We start from the raw sequence: 15,674 nt of genomic DNA on the forward strand, positions 1-15,674 counted from the left end.
AACGCTAGTTCATAATGAAACCGCAAATGAATTCCATCAACACAACCATCAACTGAACACAAAGCTAAATAACATAATCCACAAGTAGTCATGTGCGAACCCAATTCCGGAAAATGTAAAATTTTAAAAAATATCATTCCAGTTTCTAAACCAGGAATTGTAAACTATACTCTGATTTCAGCCTTGTGCTCTTCTGATCTTTCACTCTTCCATTGCATCTCCTCCCTCAACCACTTCCACCCTTTCCCTCAGCGGGGTGATCTTCGTCAAGAGGACCTCTGTAAAGAAACAGAGAAATTGAAACAAATTAATCAAACTAATTTTTTTTTCCAGATTATTTATCGTAATTGTTTTGGATGCACTAAAAACTTGGATGTCCAACAGTAGAAAAATTAAATCAACTAATTCTTATATGACAATGCCAAGTCAAAGCAATGATAATGGTCACTGATTAGAAAGCATTATGTACTACATACAACTGGGAAACCCATTACTGACCTGTCTTCTTAGGGAAAGAATAGCCTTTGGCATTGACAAAGGTGCGAGGATTTGGCAAAAGGTGGTTCCTCAGGTACTCTTTGTGCCCCTGCACCAATGTTCATTAATGGGAGAACCTCACATTAAGATGAGCAAAAGATAACACATCATTTACAAAATATCAACCATAGACTGATGAGTAGCAACAAACCTTGGTAATTACACAGACATCAACATTGCTTCCACTTCCCAAGTCATTGAATATACCAGAGCAAATGGCGTCCACAACTAGCTGTATTCCCTCATCTTTCTGCAAAGATAAAATCAGCAACTCAGATTCAAAGTGAAATCGACAACTTTTATTTTTATTTTATGAAACAATACTGACACAAGTCATGGTGTAAAAGTTACCACTTGCAAATAAATAAATGAAACCCAAATGTAACAGGAGCATCGTTTGATCAAAACATATTTGCATTAACTTAGACCACTTGATGGCAACATCTAAGTATACTTCAAAATCTTTTCCAGAGAACTAAAAGTTCGTGAGATGATCATAAACAGTAAAGTGAATTAAACATGAAAAAACATCCTCACAGCACTTATGAAAAAAGAGATTATAACAGGCAAACTTACAGTCAGGCCTTCTTTGTATTTTGATTCAAACATAGCCATGGCAGCAAGAGAACCAGAACCCATTGTCGCAAATGGCAAAGTGTCAGTTGAACCATGTGGATATATCTGCAAAATTAACCATGGCCATCAGCATTTTGCCTAAGATATTTGTTAAATAGTACAAAGAATCATCATCGTTTCTGACAATTCCGCAAGAAGAAGAAAACTAACTGTGTGAAGATGAGGTCCAGTGCAATCAACTCCACCAAGAACCAAAGCAGCTTGCACATAACCTTGGTAGCTGGAAAGAGAAAAAACCAATCAGAATCACGCACTCTTAAAGACTATCCAAATATATATTGCTAATAACTCAACAATGGAAATGGAACGAACTTAACTTGAAAAGGTGCTTCTTGAGAAGAGTCAGTGCTGTAACAACCCTTGACTCTCTACCAGTATGATAACGATGTAACTGCAGCTGTGAGCTGACCATGTCTAGGAAACCAAAAAATTTTACAATGTGTTAACTAAAGTAATATGAAAATAATAAACTACATCATTTGTTTCAACAAGAGTTGATAAACAATACAACCGCAATCTAGCAATGGCAAGTTAATTAAACTCAATCATAGAAGTACCAGTTACAGCCTCTGTGTCAGCAGCAGTTCCTGCACCACAACAATATATGTTTGGAGCCATGTAATGAATTTTCTCACAATTCTTATCGCAAACTATGGGTCCTTCAGTTGCTCTGGTATCTGCCCCAAGAATGACGCCATCCTATGAAAAAAAATGGAAAGATAAGAATAAGATAATAATTTCGGAACTGTTTTGATAGGAGCATTATCTAACAGGATGGATTTGCTGCAAAAGCGTGCATATTTTTATCCTTATAATTTGAGAAAGTGTCAAGTACCGTAAAACCATAGGCCACGCTAGTTGGCAATCATTTTCAAGGAAAACGTCAAAAAATCCCCCCATTTATAATGGCAATCCACTCTAAAGAACACATTGACATGATAACAAATACATATATTCCACTTTCATATTTCATCTCATTATAACTTCTTTCTAGTGGAAGTCTGAAGTAATTCCTTTATACATTCTTCATCGTCCTTGAACCAATCATTTACTGCAATATTTTTAAGCTAAGACACCAAACTAATCAAGTGCCTCAGCATCTTTGTATATAACACCAAAAGGAGTTATTTAAAAGTAGAAGTAGCTTTACAAAAACAATTATTTAGAAAGACAAAGTTATACAGATCATTTCCTGTATACAACTAATTGATGAAAAAGTGATTACTGCTCAACTAGATAGAACAAGCAATTAAAAAAAAAAGAGAGAGAAACTGGATACAACTTTACAACAAAGAAGAAGATCAACTAGGCAAAAGCATTTCAGGAACGCCCGGAAAGGCTCCACAAGAGGGTCTAATTACCAAATCACCAAATATCTATGAAGAGAGTTCACTAATAGATTTTCCTAGGTGCTTACTTTGAACTTCGCTTAACCCGCTGTGTGACATACATAAATCAGAATGTCGCCCGTGAAGCCCAAAAAGAGGACAGTTGAATGCACATGTGTCACTAAAGAATGAGAACCAAACTTCTTAAGTTCCCAACATAGTACCTTCCATTAATTTTACAAACATATCTAAAGGAGACATCAATTTAGGGAAGTATTACAGTAGACCTAGCATCAAGTTTAGGTGTAGACATACACATATCTTAAGTTTTTTCACACTTTACACAGAGGTAATAGACTTAAAAGACTGTAGAATAGCTCGTATATAATTTCACAAGGGAAAACAAAGATAGAGGGTGATACCTGGAAAATCAACCCAACAATGGTCGTCCCCGTCTTTCGGAAAGATGGAAGGTTGACACCCTTCTTTGCAAGCATATCATTCCGCCGGCAGAGATCAAAACTAAATCCACCCCTGGAAGGAACATCTATTGCAGAGTTTGACATTTTAAACTTTCTTCAACCTATGTCAATTAGCATATTAGTTTTTCACCTCACAGACCACCACATTAATAACACAAGATAGCTGAACAAAATAGCTAAAAGCGCCAAGGGGATTCCATGGCAGAGTAATTTTATTGATTAAATTAGGAATTATTAACCCTGTTGAATAGTGAAAAAATTATCCTTAACGTTATACCAAACCCTTGAACCAATTCTAATACATTAGGAACAAATTATAACAATTCATTTAAAACCAACCCCTAACTTGTTCAGAAGAAAGGAAACACTAAATCGGCTACTTGAAAGCAGATCTTGCTACCAAAAACAAGAAAACTACTTCCAATACAATACCATTTTCAATTTTTCAACTTCCCATACTAAATTGATTGCACTGTAAATATAGTTGAAGGAAAATAATTTAGGGTTTTGATCCTATTACAAACTTTTTTATACTACACTTAGTTCTACACTCATCCCTTAATTAACATTTAATGCATCAACAGTAGTTAAGGTTAAAATCTTACTGAAATCAAACAAAAAGAAACGTGCTAGGTTTCAGTAACGAAAACCAAAAAGATCACCTGAGATTGATCCCACTGGAATGAAAACAAGGCGTGAGCTTTGGAGAGCAGCAGCGACAGCGAGCGACAGCGAGCGACTTCGAGTCTTAAAAACTTAAAACGAAAGAAAGGATCGCCCCTTCGATTTTTGTTAAGACCAATAAAGAGAGAAGGCAAGAAATTTTGCTTTCATATTAGTCCCCATAAAAAGGCTATATTCTATTTTTACTCTTGACTTCGAAGATTTGTTTCAGTATACTTATATATTAGCTCTATTATTAATATATTTGGGTTGGATGAAGGCTATTTCCAGGTGTATTCTTATTATGAATAATAGATAGATATTAAATAAAAATATATGAGTAACTATGAAAATGTATGAGTAATAAGTGATTATTAGAAATAAATACAAAAGAAAATCATAGTTCGCGCAAAGACCAACAATCAAAGAAAAAAACCCTAATGAGCTACGGGAAGGTCTCTCCACCGCCACTAGCAAGCGATCGTTTCACCAAAAAGACAAAGTTTAGGGTTGAAGGGGCTGACGGAGATAACCCCACGCCCTTATCCTACCGTGATATCGCCATGGAGGCGAACGCGGGCTCTGCAAAGGTAGTTTTTGGCATGAGTGATGAGTGGGAACTGGAAGAGGAGGATGTTTGTTGTAAGGAGGACGAATCTATGCCTTATATTGCCTTCTCACAGAGAGTTCATGACCGACTAGCAAAACCTTGGGCAAACTCAGTTATTGTTAAAACCCTTGGACGTAACTTGGGATATAGAGTTATCAGCGAGCGTTTGAAGAAACTTTGGGGTTCTACAATGGGTTTCTCCATCATTGACTTGGCGAATGACTACTACCTGGTCCGCTTTCAGAATGAATATTCACTTTTATCATAAAACTATCATTTGGCGGTTAGGGCAAATTGTTGGTCCGGTTATTAAGATAGACTACCTCACTGCTGCAGCCCAAAGAGGAAAATTTGCTCGCATTGCGGTTCAGTTGGACCTTGCAAAGCCGCTGGTTTCTCAATTCAATTTTGAGGGAAGAGTCCAGAAGGTGGAGTATGAAAATCTGCCATTGATATGTTTTTGCTGTGGCAAATTTGACCATTATCAAGAGGCTTGCCCTGATGGTGGTGTCACTCCTGTGGAAGTTGAATTGCCAACTTCTTGCCCTGATGCTGCAAACCGGGATATGGTGGTTGGGGAGGGTTCTAACCAAAATGAGTCTAAGTTTGGATCGTGAATGGTGGTAACCCATAAACCTCGCCCTCGTAGATTTTCAGAAAGGGTTTCTCATAAGGTCTCGGTTCAGAAGCAACATGGGCTGACAGTTAATGAGTCACGGTTTGATGTTTTAGGCAAAGTAATGGATGAGGAAACTGCACCACAGAATTAGGATGATACTTCAGTAATTCATCAGGAAACGCTAGAGCCAATATTAGAGAACCCCAACATTTTAGCCCCTAAATCAAAAAGCATGAAAAAGAAACAAGTGAGTCAACTTATGCGGAAATATCCTACCAAAAAGATCTCAGCTCTGTCAAACAAATCCATAGCTGAAAACGTCAACCCAAATAACCATAGCCGTGGCCAAACTTCCCAACCACATAGTCCTACCCTAGCCATGCAAGGCATGCATGAAAATCTCAAGATTCTTACCATGCCTGAACCTTGTGCCACCTCTGATGTTCCTTGTAGCTCCATGCATGGCATGCACGCCCTTCCCAATACAATGGTTGCTTCCTCGATCCCTGTTCATGTAACCCTTAACCCTTTAAATCACAGTGTTGTTTCTTTCCCTAACCCTTCGCTACAACTTCCCCATTCTCAGCCTCACCATGAACATCTGTCCGAGGGAGTCTTGGCCCAGGTTTGTAGTAAAGAGCCCCCTGATGAGGATGGAATGAATAGTCCTAATATACGGGGAGGAACTTTTGGGGAGCTTGACTCAGCAGTTGCGGGTAGGAGGCTGTGTTTAACTAATGAAGATACTTCAGGGGTGTCTGATACTTTTATGGCTGATGATGCTGAAGCCATAGGGCTGTTTTAGTATTTCCCCGGCTTTCCTCTAAAATCTTTGTTATGTGTACTACAACTATGTTTTGGAACGCTCAAGGTGCTGCTTCACCGTCCTTTCGTCGTTCTTTTTCGGCTTTGGTTAATAATTACAAGCCTGCAATGGTGGTGCTAATGGAACCTCGAATAAGTGGTTCTAAGGCAGATAATTTCATCAAGAAAAGTGGTTTCGACAAATCTCACCGAGTGGAAGCTGTTGGCTTCTCTGGCGGCATTTGGGTTCTGTGGAAAAATTTATTCGATGTTGAAATTGTGGAGAACCACTCTCAATTCATTCACCTCAAGATTTCAAGGAACAATAACCTTCTAACTTGGATGACGGCTATTTACGCTAGTCCTAATCCGAGCATCAGGAGACACCTTTGGAATGAGTTGGCAAATGTTGCTCTTACTGTCCAGGGTCCTTGGCTGTTAGGTGGGGATTTTAATACTATTTTGTATAATTCAAAGAAGAAATGAGGATCTCCGACGGGCACAGGGGCGTGCAAACTTTTTCAGTCTTGGTTTCATAGTCACTGCATGCATGACCTTCGTTTTCATGGGCCTCGTTTCACTTGGTCTCACGGCAACCTCTTCAAACGCCTTGATAGGGTTATTTGTAATGGAGATTGGGCTCAGACTTATGTTGCCTCTACTGTTCTTCACCTCCCGAAATTTATTTCTGACCATAGGCCGCTTCTAGTGAATGAGAATATTACTCCTCCGAGGAACTTAGATTCTCGGCCGTTTCGTTTTCAGGCTGCTTGGCTCACGAATGATGGCTTCAAGGATTTTGTGGCCAATTCATGGGATCGGAATGTCACCTATCTGGAGGCGGCTAATCTTTTTCGGGTTAAAGTCATGGAATGGAATAGGCAGCATTTTGGGAATATTTTTTGGCGGAAACGACGTTTATTGGCTCGGCTGGGGGGAATTCAGCGAGCTTTGGAGAAGTATACCTCACAAGGGCTTCTAGAGCTTGAATTAAAATTGAAAACCGAACTTGAAGAAGTGCTTACTCAGGAAGAGATTTTCTGGCTTCAAAAGTCGCGCAAAGACTGGCTCCTCTTAGGTGATCGTAACACTTCCTACTACCATCAGAAAACTTTATCTAGAAGGCGTCGTAATCATATTACAGCCATTCAAAATAATGCGGGTTCTTGGATTTATGATAAAGAAGAAATAAAGGCTCATGTGATTCAGTTCTACTTATCCTTGTATTCTTGCGATTCTCCACATTTTCGGGCATATCCGCATCCGCACTCTTTTCCTTTTATTGATGATGATGAGCTTCAATATCTTCATGGGCAGGTGGATGATGATAAAATCAAAAAAACTATCTTTGGCATGCACCCGCTCAAGGCCCTGGGTCCGGATGACCTCCATGCCATTTTCTATCAAACTCAGTGGGATACAGTTGGCTCATCTCTTTACTGCTTAGTGAAAGAAGTTTTTCAGCATAAACGCTTGCCTGGGGATCTAAATGCCACTTTGATTGCGCTCATCCCAAAGATTGAGAATCCCTCTTCGTTGAAGTTGTACGGCCCTATCTCTCTTTGCAATGTAGCTTACAAGACCATAACTAAGATTATTACCAATCGGCTCCAATCGATCTTACCTCAATTGATTGGCCCCCACCAAACTAGCTTTGTTCCTGGTCGTCACATCACGAAAAATATTGTGATCGCTAAAGAAGTTATCCACTCCATGAGGAAAAAGACTAGTGCTAAGGGTTTTATGGCTATTAAGGTTGATCTTGAGAAGGCGTACGATCGCCTTAGTTGGGAATTTATCAATGATACTTTGTGTGAAGCTCGTCTTCCCCTTGATCTCATTCAGGTTATAATGGCTTGTATTACCTCAGTGCAAATGCGGGTTTTGTGGAATGGTGAAGTGACGGATGAATTCTTGCCTTCTCGTGGAATTCGCCAGGGTGATCCTTTGTCCCCTTATCTTTTTGTTCTCTGCATCGAACGCCTGAGCCACAGGATTCATAATGTCGTTACTGCTGGTAAGTGGAAACCGATTCGTTTGGCTCATAATGGTATCCCATTCTCTCATCTTTTCTTTGCGGATGATCTCCTGCTGTTGGCCGAAGCTCGAATTATTTCGGCAGTCCTAGATGCTTATTGCTACAGTTCAGAAGCTAAGGTCAATGTTAACAAGACTTTGCTATATTTTTCCAAGAATGTAGGGGGTGCAGCCATGGCCAAGATCTCGGGTCTTCTTGGTTTTTCAGTCACACAGGATCTTGGAAAGTATCTTGGGGTTCCTTTTCACCACACACGGGTCACCAATAACATGTTTCAGGATATTGTTGATAAAGTTGAGAAGCGGCTCTCTGGCTGGAATGCCTCCCATCTGTCTCTGGCCGGCCGCATTACCCTGGCTCAATCGGTCCTTCAGGCCATTCCCATTTACGTCATGCAAACTGTTGCTATACCTGCTGGGATTAGAGAGAGGATTGATCGGGCATGCAGACGTTTTATTTGGAGTGGCTCTTCACCTCATCAACGCCTTAGCATGATCAGCTGGAAGGATATTTGTAAACCGAAGTCAGCTGGGGGGTTGGGGTTTAAATCTCTGGCTATGATGAACCGTGCTCTTCATATGAAAATTGCTTGGGGTCTAATATCATCCCCAAACAGTTTCTGGGTTCAGGCCCTTGTTTCTAAATATGGGGTTGACATTCACAATCTACCACTTATGCTTCCAACGCGCTATGGTTCCCACTTGTGGAAATCTCTTGGAAATGTGTAGAGTGAAGTCCTGGCAAGTAGACGCTGGTGTTTGGGAGATGGCCATTCCGTTTGGTTTTGGTGGGACTTTTGGGTGACTAGGGATGTCCCTCTTGCAGCATATACAATCAACAATCTTCCAAGTAATATTTCAAATGGCAAAGTGGCTGATTTTGTTAAAGAAGATGGTTCGTGGTACTGGGATCGGTTTGAACAGTTTCTTCCTTCTCATATCATTCTTCAGATTGTTGCTCTCCATCCCCCGTCCCCTGATAAGGGCACGGATTCCTTGTTTTGGGCTCACTCCAAATCTGGGCATTTCACTACTCATTCGGCTTACTTGGCACTTTCAAATGATACCCCCATGCATGATGACAGGCTTTGGCGTATGGTTTGGAATTGGAAGGGTCCCCAGAGTGTGCGGATCTTCTTATGGCAAGTGTTTCACGATCGGCTGAAAACAAAGGCCGAATTGGCTCGTCGTCACATCCCGGTATCAACCTCTTGCAACCGCTGTGGGGCTATGACTGAGGATGCTATGCATGTCTTGCGGGACTGTGCCTTGGTCAAGCATTTTTGGCTCCTGATTCTCCCAGCAAACAATCGACAGCAGTTTTTCAATTTGCGGCTCCAGGAGTGGCTTCGTATGAATGTGGGGATTGTTGGAAGGCTAGGGAGTGTTTCTAATTGGGCCATTTTCTTTGGCATTGCTCTCTGGAGGCTTTGGTTTTGGAGGAACCATTTCATTTTTAATCAAGCTTCTATGGATCCGAATGTTGTATTAATGGATGTCTTTACGCGCACTGCGGAGATGCATAAGATTCATACTCATCCGCTGACCACATGATACATAAGGGTGACAAGATGGATCTCTTGGAAACCTCCAGATTGGCCTTGGTGCTCTTTGAACACTGATGGTGCCCACAACAGGGGAGGGATTTCTACTGCTGGGGGATTGATTCGTGATCACATGGGTTGCTGGCTTAGTGGCTTCGGGATGATGATTGGCTCCTGCTCTATTACAGTTGCGGAGCTTTGGGGTTTGTATCAAGGGTTGCAGCTAGCTTGGAATTCTGGTAAGGAAGCTTCAAGTGGAAATAGATAGTCGTTGTGTGCTGCAGTTGGTGACTAAGCCATCGTTGGAAATCAATCACTATGCTCCGCTGATTCAAGCTATCAAGGATTATCTAAAGATGGATTGGCAAGTTTCTATCTCCCATATTTACAGAGAAGCTAATTTCGCAGCTGATTATATGGCGAACCTAGCTTTCTCCATTCCTCTTGGTCTTGCTATCTACCATACCCCCCCATTGGGAGTTAAATCCTTTTTGTTTAAGGATGTTTATGGGATGACCCATTCTCGCTCGGTTGTTCTTTAGCTCTGTTTAGAGCCCCTCTTTACCAAAAAAAAAAAAAAAAGACCAACAATCAAGAATTAAGTAAATACAATTTGTTTTGAAATATAATCTATCTCAATTTCATTTATCAAATTAGTTCAAACCTTCTCTCACTGGCGGTATGAGATATTATAACAACTATAATTAAATTTGATTTATTTTTTTTAAAGATTTGTTCTAATGATTTTTAAGTAATTTTATATGACTGGCTATCTGAATTCAAATATTGATGGAGATAAAGGACTTGAAATTTGATTTTGCTCATTACCCAACAGCTTTACTTAAAAAAAAAAAAGGACGTTTTCTATTACTATCCATTGCTTTCCATCTCTTAAGTTCAATCCAGGTACAAATATAACCACCAATTTATTCAATTGTTCCATTCCGATTTATTCAAATCTATAACTAATATCATATTTCATTAGTAAATTTTATCATACCATCAAATTGGTGCATTATAATTAATATATACCTTCTAGTAATTTTGTAATAGAAGTTGTAAGTTACCAATTTACTAAAGAGTTATTTGGGATGCTTTAAAAAATAAATTACTTTTTGTATTTAACAAATTACTTTCCTTAACATGGTTTTATGTTGCATTTACTTCATAGATTGAGAAATCAAAATCTAGAATTATAATTATTGATAGCGTTTATTTCGCAAAATAGAGTTTGGAATCGGAATCGGAATCGGAATCGAAATCGAAATCGAAATCATGAGGCCCACCAATTTGAGTATAGGGAATGAGAGACTAATTTCCAATGGGGTGGTGGGAATGAGTCTCTCATTCCCGGAATGACCATTTTGCCCTTCCACCCCCACAAAATAAAAAATATCCATTTTTCCTTAATTATAATTAATTAATATATTGTTATTATTAATTAATTAAAGATTTTTTACAATTAATTAATATATTATTAACGATAATTATTAAAAATAATAATTTTTGAATAAATAATTACTATAATCAAAATATAAAATAATAATTATGACGATAGTTCGTTAAATACTTTTTAATAATTTGTTACAATGTAACTCATTCTTATTCCAATTCCAAGATAAAGTAAACACATTAACAACAATTTAGTTCATTTCGATTCTGATTCCAATTTCTACGGTTAAAGCAAAAACTTATTCCGATTTCCATTCCCCATTACTATTATAGCTCATTCTTCATTCTCACCTATTTTGATTCCAGGCTATTTTGATTTTAGTTTAGTAAACGCACCATTAATATTCTTTAGGTTGTCTTCAATCTACTGTTGGATTGAAATGAATCCAACAAATTAGAAATTAAGTCATGACTCACGTTTCTTTTTTTTCCCTTGCTTAAGCTTCCTCCTTCTTTAGATGTTGAGGGTGGTTGTTTTGTTTCAACTTCCTTCTCCAAAGGTGTGAGGATGACTGTTTTGTGCCCATCTAGGACATGATCTCTGAGATGGTTGTTGTGTACTTTTGTTGGGTTTTCAATGATTAGTTTTCTCTTTCTAGATTTATATCTTATGTGTTCCAGATATAGAAAATTAGAGTCTATAGATAAAGTATTATGGTAGATCTATTTCAGTATCAGTTGGAAAGACTAACTATATATATTGGTGGTGAAGGCTATCTCAAAGGAGCTGGGGTATCCCAAATGAAGCTTAAATTTGTTTTTGTGAGTCATATTCTTTTGATATCTTAAGGACATATTTGACACTTCTCATTGTGTGGTATTAGAAATAATCATAGTATTAAAGTATTATAATATCATGTTTGGTAATTACTCCTCATTATAGTACAACGTGATCGCACCATTTTTTAATGTTGTCCAACCAATATAAAGGTTGGGTTTATACGAGTTTGAAATTGTTAAGACTAAAAAATTTTACTTTTGCTCTTTCCTTCATAGATCTCTCTTTCACAGATCTCTTTTACATTTTTCTCTCATTCAAGTTTTTGCAGGTTTAATCATGGTTCGAGCTTTACCATGATGTGATCTGCCTCGACACTACTAGCTCCAATGCCTCTGTACTGCTACTGTTGCATGACATCACCATGACACTACTAGCTCCACTATCTTTGCAATCTACCTTCGCGATGTGCGACACCATTGTGCAAACTAGCGCACCATATGGCTTTGTAGCGATCCACCACCCACCATGCTCCACCACCTTCGTCATTTTTGAAACTTTGAGGATCTTTTCTCTGTGTTAGTATGTTAGATCATGCGCGCTTTTATTTTTATGTTATCATGAGTAGGGGTGGGCATAAACCCACAACCCATGGGTTTATCCAAACTCAAACCAAATTAAATGGTTTGGGTTGGGTAAATCATGAAAATGGGTTAGATGTGGGTTTTATGTAGAAAACCATTTCATTATAGTTTGGGTATGGTTTACCCATGGGTTATGGACAAAACCCCAACACTCAAAATTTTCAAATGAAATAAATGAAAATAAAATAAATGAACACAAATAAGTGAAAGACCACCATTAAATTTTTTATGGCGTGATCAATTGTCAACAGTTAGAAAATAAAAATAACAGTAAAAATAAATTTAAATTAAATAAATATTGTTGTAAATAACATAAATTTTTTTTCTTATTTACAAAAATAATTCCTCCGACATGGAAGGATCATCATAGAAAGAGCAGGAGACTCTACTAAGAAGAAATAACATAAATTTCTTCTTATTTACAAAATTTTTTCTTATAATTATTTATTTTGTGAACATTTTCTTATAATAAATATTTTATAATATTTTAAAATTAAATGTAAAAAGTATAGGTAAAATATTTTATTATTTATCTTATAATAAATTTTTATTTGTCATTCAAGTTTTCTTATAATAATTTTTTTATCATTTGACTAATAATTTTCTTATATATTTATTATAAGAAAATTTTCACAAAATAAATAAGTATAAAAAAATTTTATTATTAATTTTTTTGTTCATATCAAAACATATATTTCTTGTTTTTAATGCTTTATTTTTTATTTAGTTTCTATTCATGTGATTTATTTAATTTAGAATAAATATAAATAAAAGAGTAGTTGAAAATAAGGGTAATATTGTAAACTTATACTATTATGGGGGTTTTTGGCCATTATAAAAGCATAAAGGGGAAAAATAATATACGTTGATTACTGTAGGGGGGAAACTGGCAATCTCCCTAAAATTAAACATATAAGTAGACAACATAATGCAAAACTACCAAAATGATAAATAAAAATAAATATTACATAATTAAATAAATAACAAGTGGCAAAATTTATTATTAGATTGTTAATGTCATGTTTGTGAAAGTTTATTATTAAAGTGTACATTCTTATTTATTGAGAAATAATAATTTTTGTGATTAAACTTTATTTTGATTTTCTAGTATTCTTTAATTTAAGGACTAAGTTATTGTAAAATTTATAATTTTTATCCACTATATTTTTTTATATTTTAATATCAATTTAATAATTAATAAAAATTAATAATTATTATAATTTTGATATAATTAAATTTTATTAAAATAAAAATTATTTTGATAATAAAATTCAAACCAAACCCAAATGGTTTGGTTTGGTTTGGGTTAAAAATATTTGGGTTGGTTTGGGTTGGATCCAAATTTTTATGGTTTGGTTTGGGTTGACTTAAAATCCAACCCAAACCAACCCATGCCCACCCCTAATCATGAGTCATTTTACATTATGCTTGATATATTTATTTTCTTTTTTTAATTTAAAGATATGGATACAAGTGGTCATCTTGATCTTTGAGTTATGTTCTGCTTTGATGGTTGATATTGCTTTGATGGTTGATATTTATTAAACTGAGGTTATTGTGATTTGTGAAGTTTACTAAATTATTTGCTTGCACATCTTATCATTCCTCCAATACTAAATCATTGCTCCAATTTAAAGGTTGTTAATTAGGCCCTTGAGAGAAAATACTTAAGACTCAAAGATAGTGGTTTATGTATATGTTAGTTTTTTTTTTAATGCGTATGTTAATTTTTCCTTCTTGGTTGCATCCCGCCATTTTGGTCCCAATAGCATGTAATAACAATTGTTTGCTTGTCTTTTCTATTTTGGAATGTGACTTCCTCAAAAGTCAAGTCTACTTAATGTTGAGGAAATTGCTATTTAAATATACTCATAATTATAATATTTTGAACTTTTGTTCAATACGTTGTTATTGAGGCCAATATCATACTTCTTCTTGTGATTCTTCAAAATGCAGAATTTAAAATCAAGAAGGATGTTGCATGAGCTATATGAAATGCCACGTATGGAGGATCTCATGAACAGATTCAGTATGTTTCTTGTATTCACTTAGTGATGTTCATATTATAGACATTTCTTTCATTTTTTTTAATGATGTTTATGTGATAGAATCACTTATGTACCATATTCTTGCAGATTCCTGGTGAGCCAAGGTTGCATCAAATTGCTCTATGATCTTCTACTTTATCTGGACCCAAGGATCGTGATAGTTTGTCTAGAGGGTCTCAAGAACATTTTGAAGGTGGATGAGGCTGACAAGGAAGTGAGAATAAATAATGAGGTTAATGTTTGTGCTCAAATAATGGATTAGAGAAGATTGAAAATCTACAGACCTACGGCAACAATGAGATTTATGAGAAGGCTGTGAAGATTTTGGAGAGATATTAGGCTGAGGAAGAGGAGGAAGAGAGCTTATCCAAGATGGCGGTATCCAAAATCAGCAGCACGATTTCGGTTGAGCAACCAACCAACCGAACATTCTCTGTAGTGGCTTCAAATTTAGTTGAAGTAGTAGTTTAATAATATCTTCGCTAGCTTTAAAGACATTGTTTCTCCTGTGCATTGAATTTTGGAATTTTCTATATTGTCTTGTCGCCAAGGTGCCAAGGGTCAGGATTTTGGTCTGGCATATAGGCTTTTTCTTTTTCTTTTATGGGATATGTTAAAACTTTTCAAGCTGACTTGCAGTTTTCAACTTGAATTGTATTTCCCAATTCATAGATTCATAGGAAAAAATTTACATTGTTAACTTACGTGCTTTGATGTGGTGTTGTAATTTGGCAAATGCAACATAATACTTCTCATAATGTTGTGGAGTCCTAGAGGATCTTCTTGGTTACTAAGGTGGCGTTTGTTTTTTTGTCTGAAATCTAAATAGACCTGAATTAATCTGAATTCTGAATAGATCTGAATGTCTGAATCTGAATAATATGTTTGTTTTTTCGTCTGAATCTCGAAAAATAAGTATTAAATTGTTTGTTTTTTTCAACTTAAAAAGCTGAAAATATATACTTTTACATTTGTATCCTTATTAAATTTGAATGTCAAATGAATAATATATTAAATACCACAATATTTTAACATTTATAAATAAAACTATATTCAAGTGAATACATAATTATTTTAGAATTTTAATATATAAAATACCATAAATTTCAAATTTTATCGTATATAATATAAGAAAGAAAAAACATGGATATTTTTATGTGGGGTAAATGTCTATGGGTGAGTTTTGGGATAGACATGAAAAATAAATTATAAAGCAGGGATATTTTTGACATTAGTAAGGTGGCATTTGTTTTTTAACTTAATGATTTAAAGTGACTTAACTTAATTAATTTAGTTAATTAGAGGTGTTTGTTTTTATAACTTAATGAGACTTTTTAAATAATTTTGACTTAATAAAATAAGCCAATTTTTTTGGCTTTTTACTTAATGGAGAAATTTGAATTAAGTCAATTGTATACTAATGTCAAAAATATCCATGTTTTATAATTTATTTTTCATGTATATCCCAAAACTCACCCATAGACATTTACCCCCATAAAAATATCCCTGTTTTTTTTTCTTATCTTATATACGATAAAATTTGAAATTTATG

At 36.0% G+C, this 15,674-nt stretch overlaps 1 protein-coding gene across 1 annotated transcript; it reads right to left on the bottom strand.

The window, feature by feature from the left end:
- Positions 1-8: 8 nt before the first annotated feature.
- Positions 9-3,765, bottom strand: LOC18051795 (proteasome subunit beta type-7-B). Its single transcript, XM_006446599.2, has 9 exons — positions 3,646-3,765; positions 2,924-3,084; positions 1,731-1,872; positions 1,491-1,587; positions 1,324-1,393; positions 1,114-1,218; positions 689-787; positions 499-586; positions 9-278 (listed from the first exon to the last, which is right to left on the bottom strand). The coding sequence occupies exons 2-9, from the start codon at positions 3,065-3,067 to the stop codon at positions 202-204; spliced, it is 822 nt and encodes a 273-aa protein (XP_006446662.1). The 5' UTR covers positions 3,068-3,084; positions 3,646-3,765; the 3' UTR covers positions 9-201.
- Between the last annotated feature and the right edge of the window lie 11,909 nt (positions 3,766-15,674).

The sequence above is a fragment of the Citrus clementina genome, unplaced genomic scaffold, assembly GCF_000493195.1.
Source record: "Citrus clementina cultivar Clemenules unplaced genomic scaffold, Citrus_clementina_v1.0 scaffold_2, whole genome shotgun sequence".
NCBI classification, from domain to species: domain Eukaryota; kingdom Viridiplantae; phylum Streptophyta; class Magnoliopsida; order Sapindales; family Rutaceae; genus Citrus; species Citrus x clementina.

Excerpts from the sequence above, each read along its gene's own strand:
- LOC18051795 (XM_006446599.2), bottom strand. The coding sequence starts at position 3,067 with ATGTCAAACTCTGCAATAGATGTTCCTTCCAGGGGTGGATTTAGTTTT. Across the intron at positions 788-1,113 it reads AATACAAAGAAGGCCTGACT|AAAGATGAGGGAATACAGCT; the intron begins GTAAGTTTGCCT and ends TTATCTTTGCAG. Across the intron at positions 587-688 it reads ATGTCTGTGTAATTACCAAG|GGGCACAAAGAGTACCTGAG; the intron begins GTTTGTTGCTAC and ends ACATTGGTGCAG.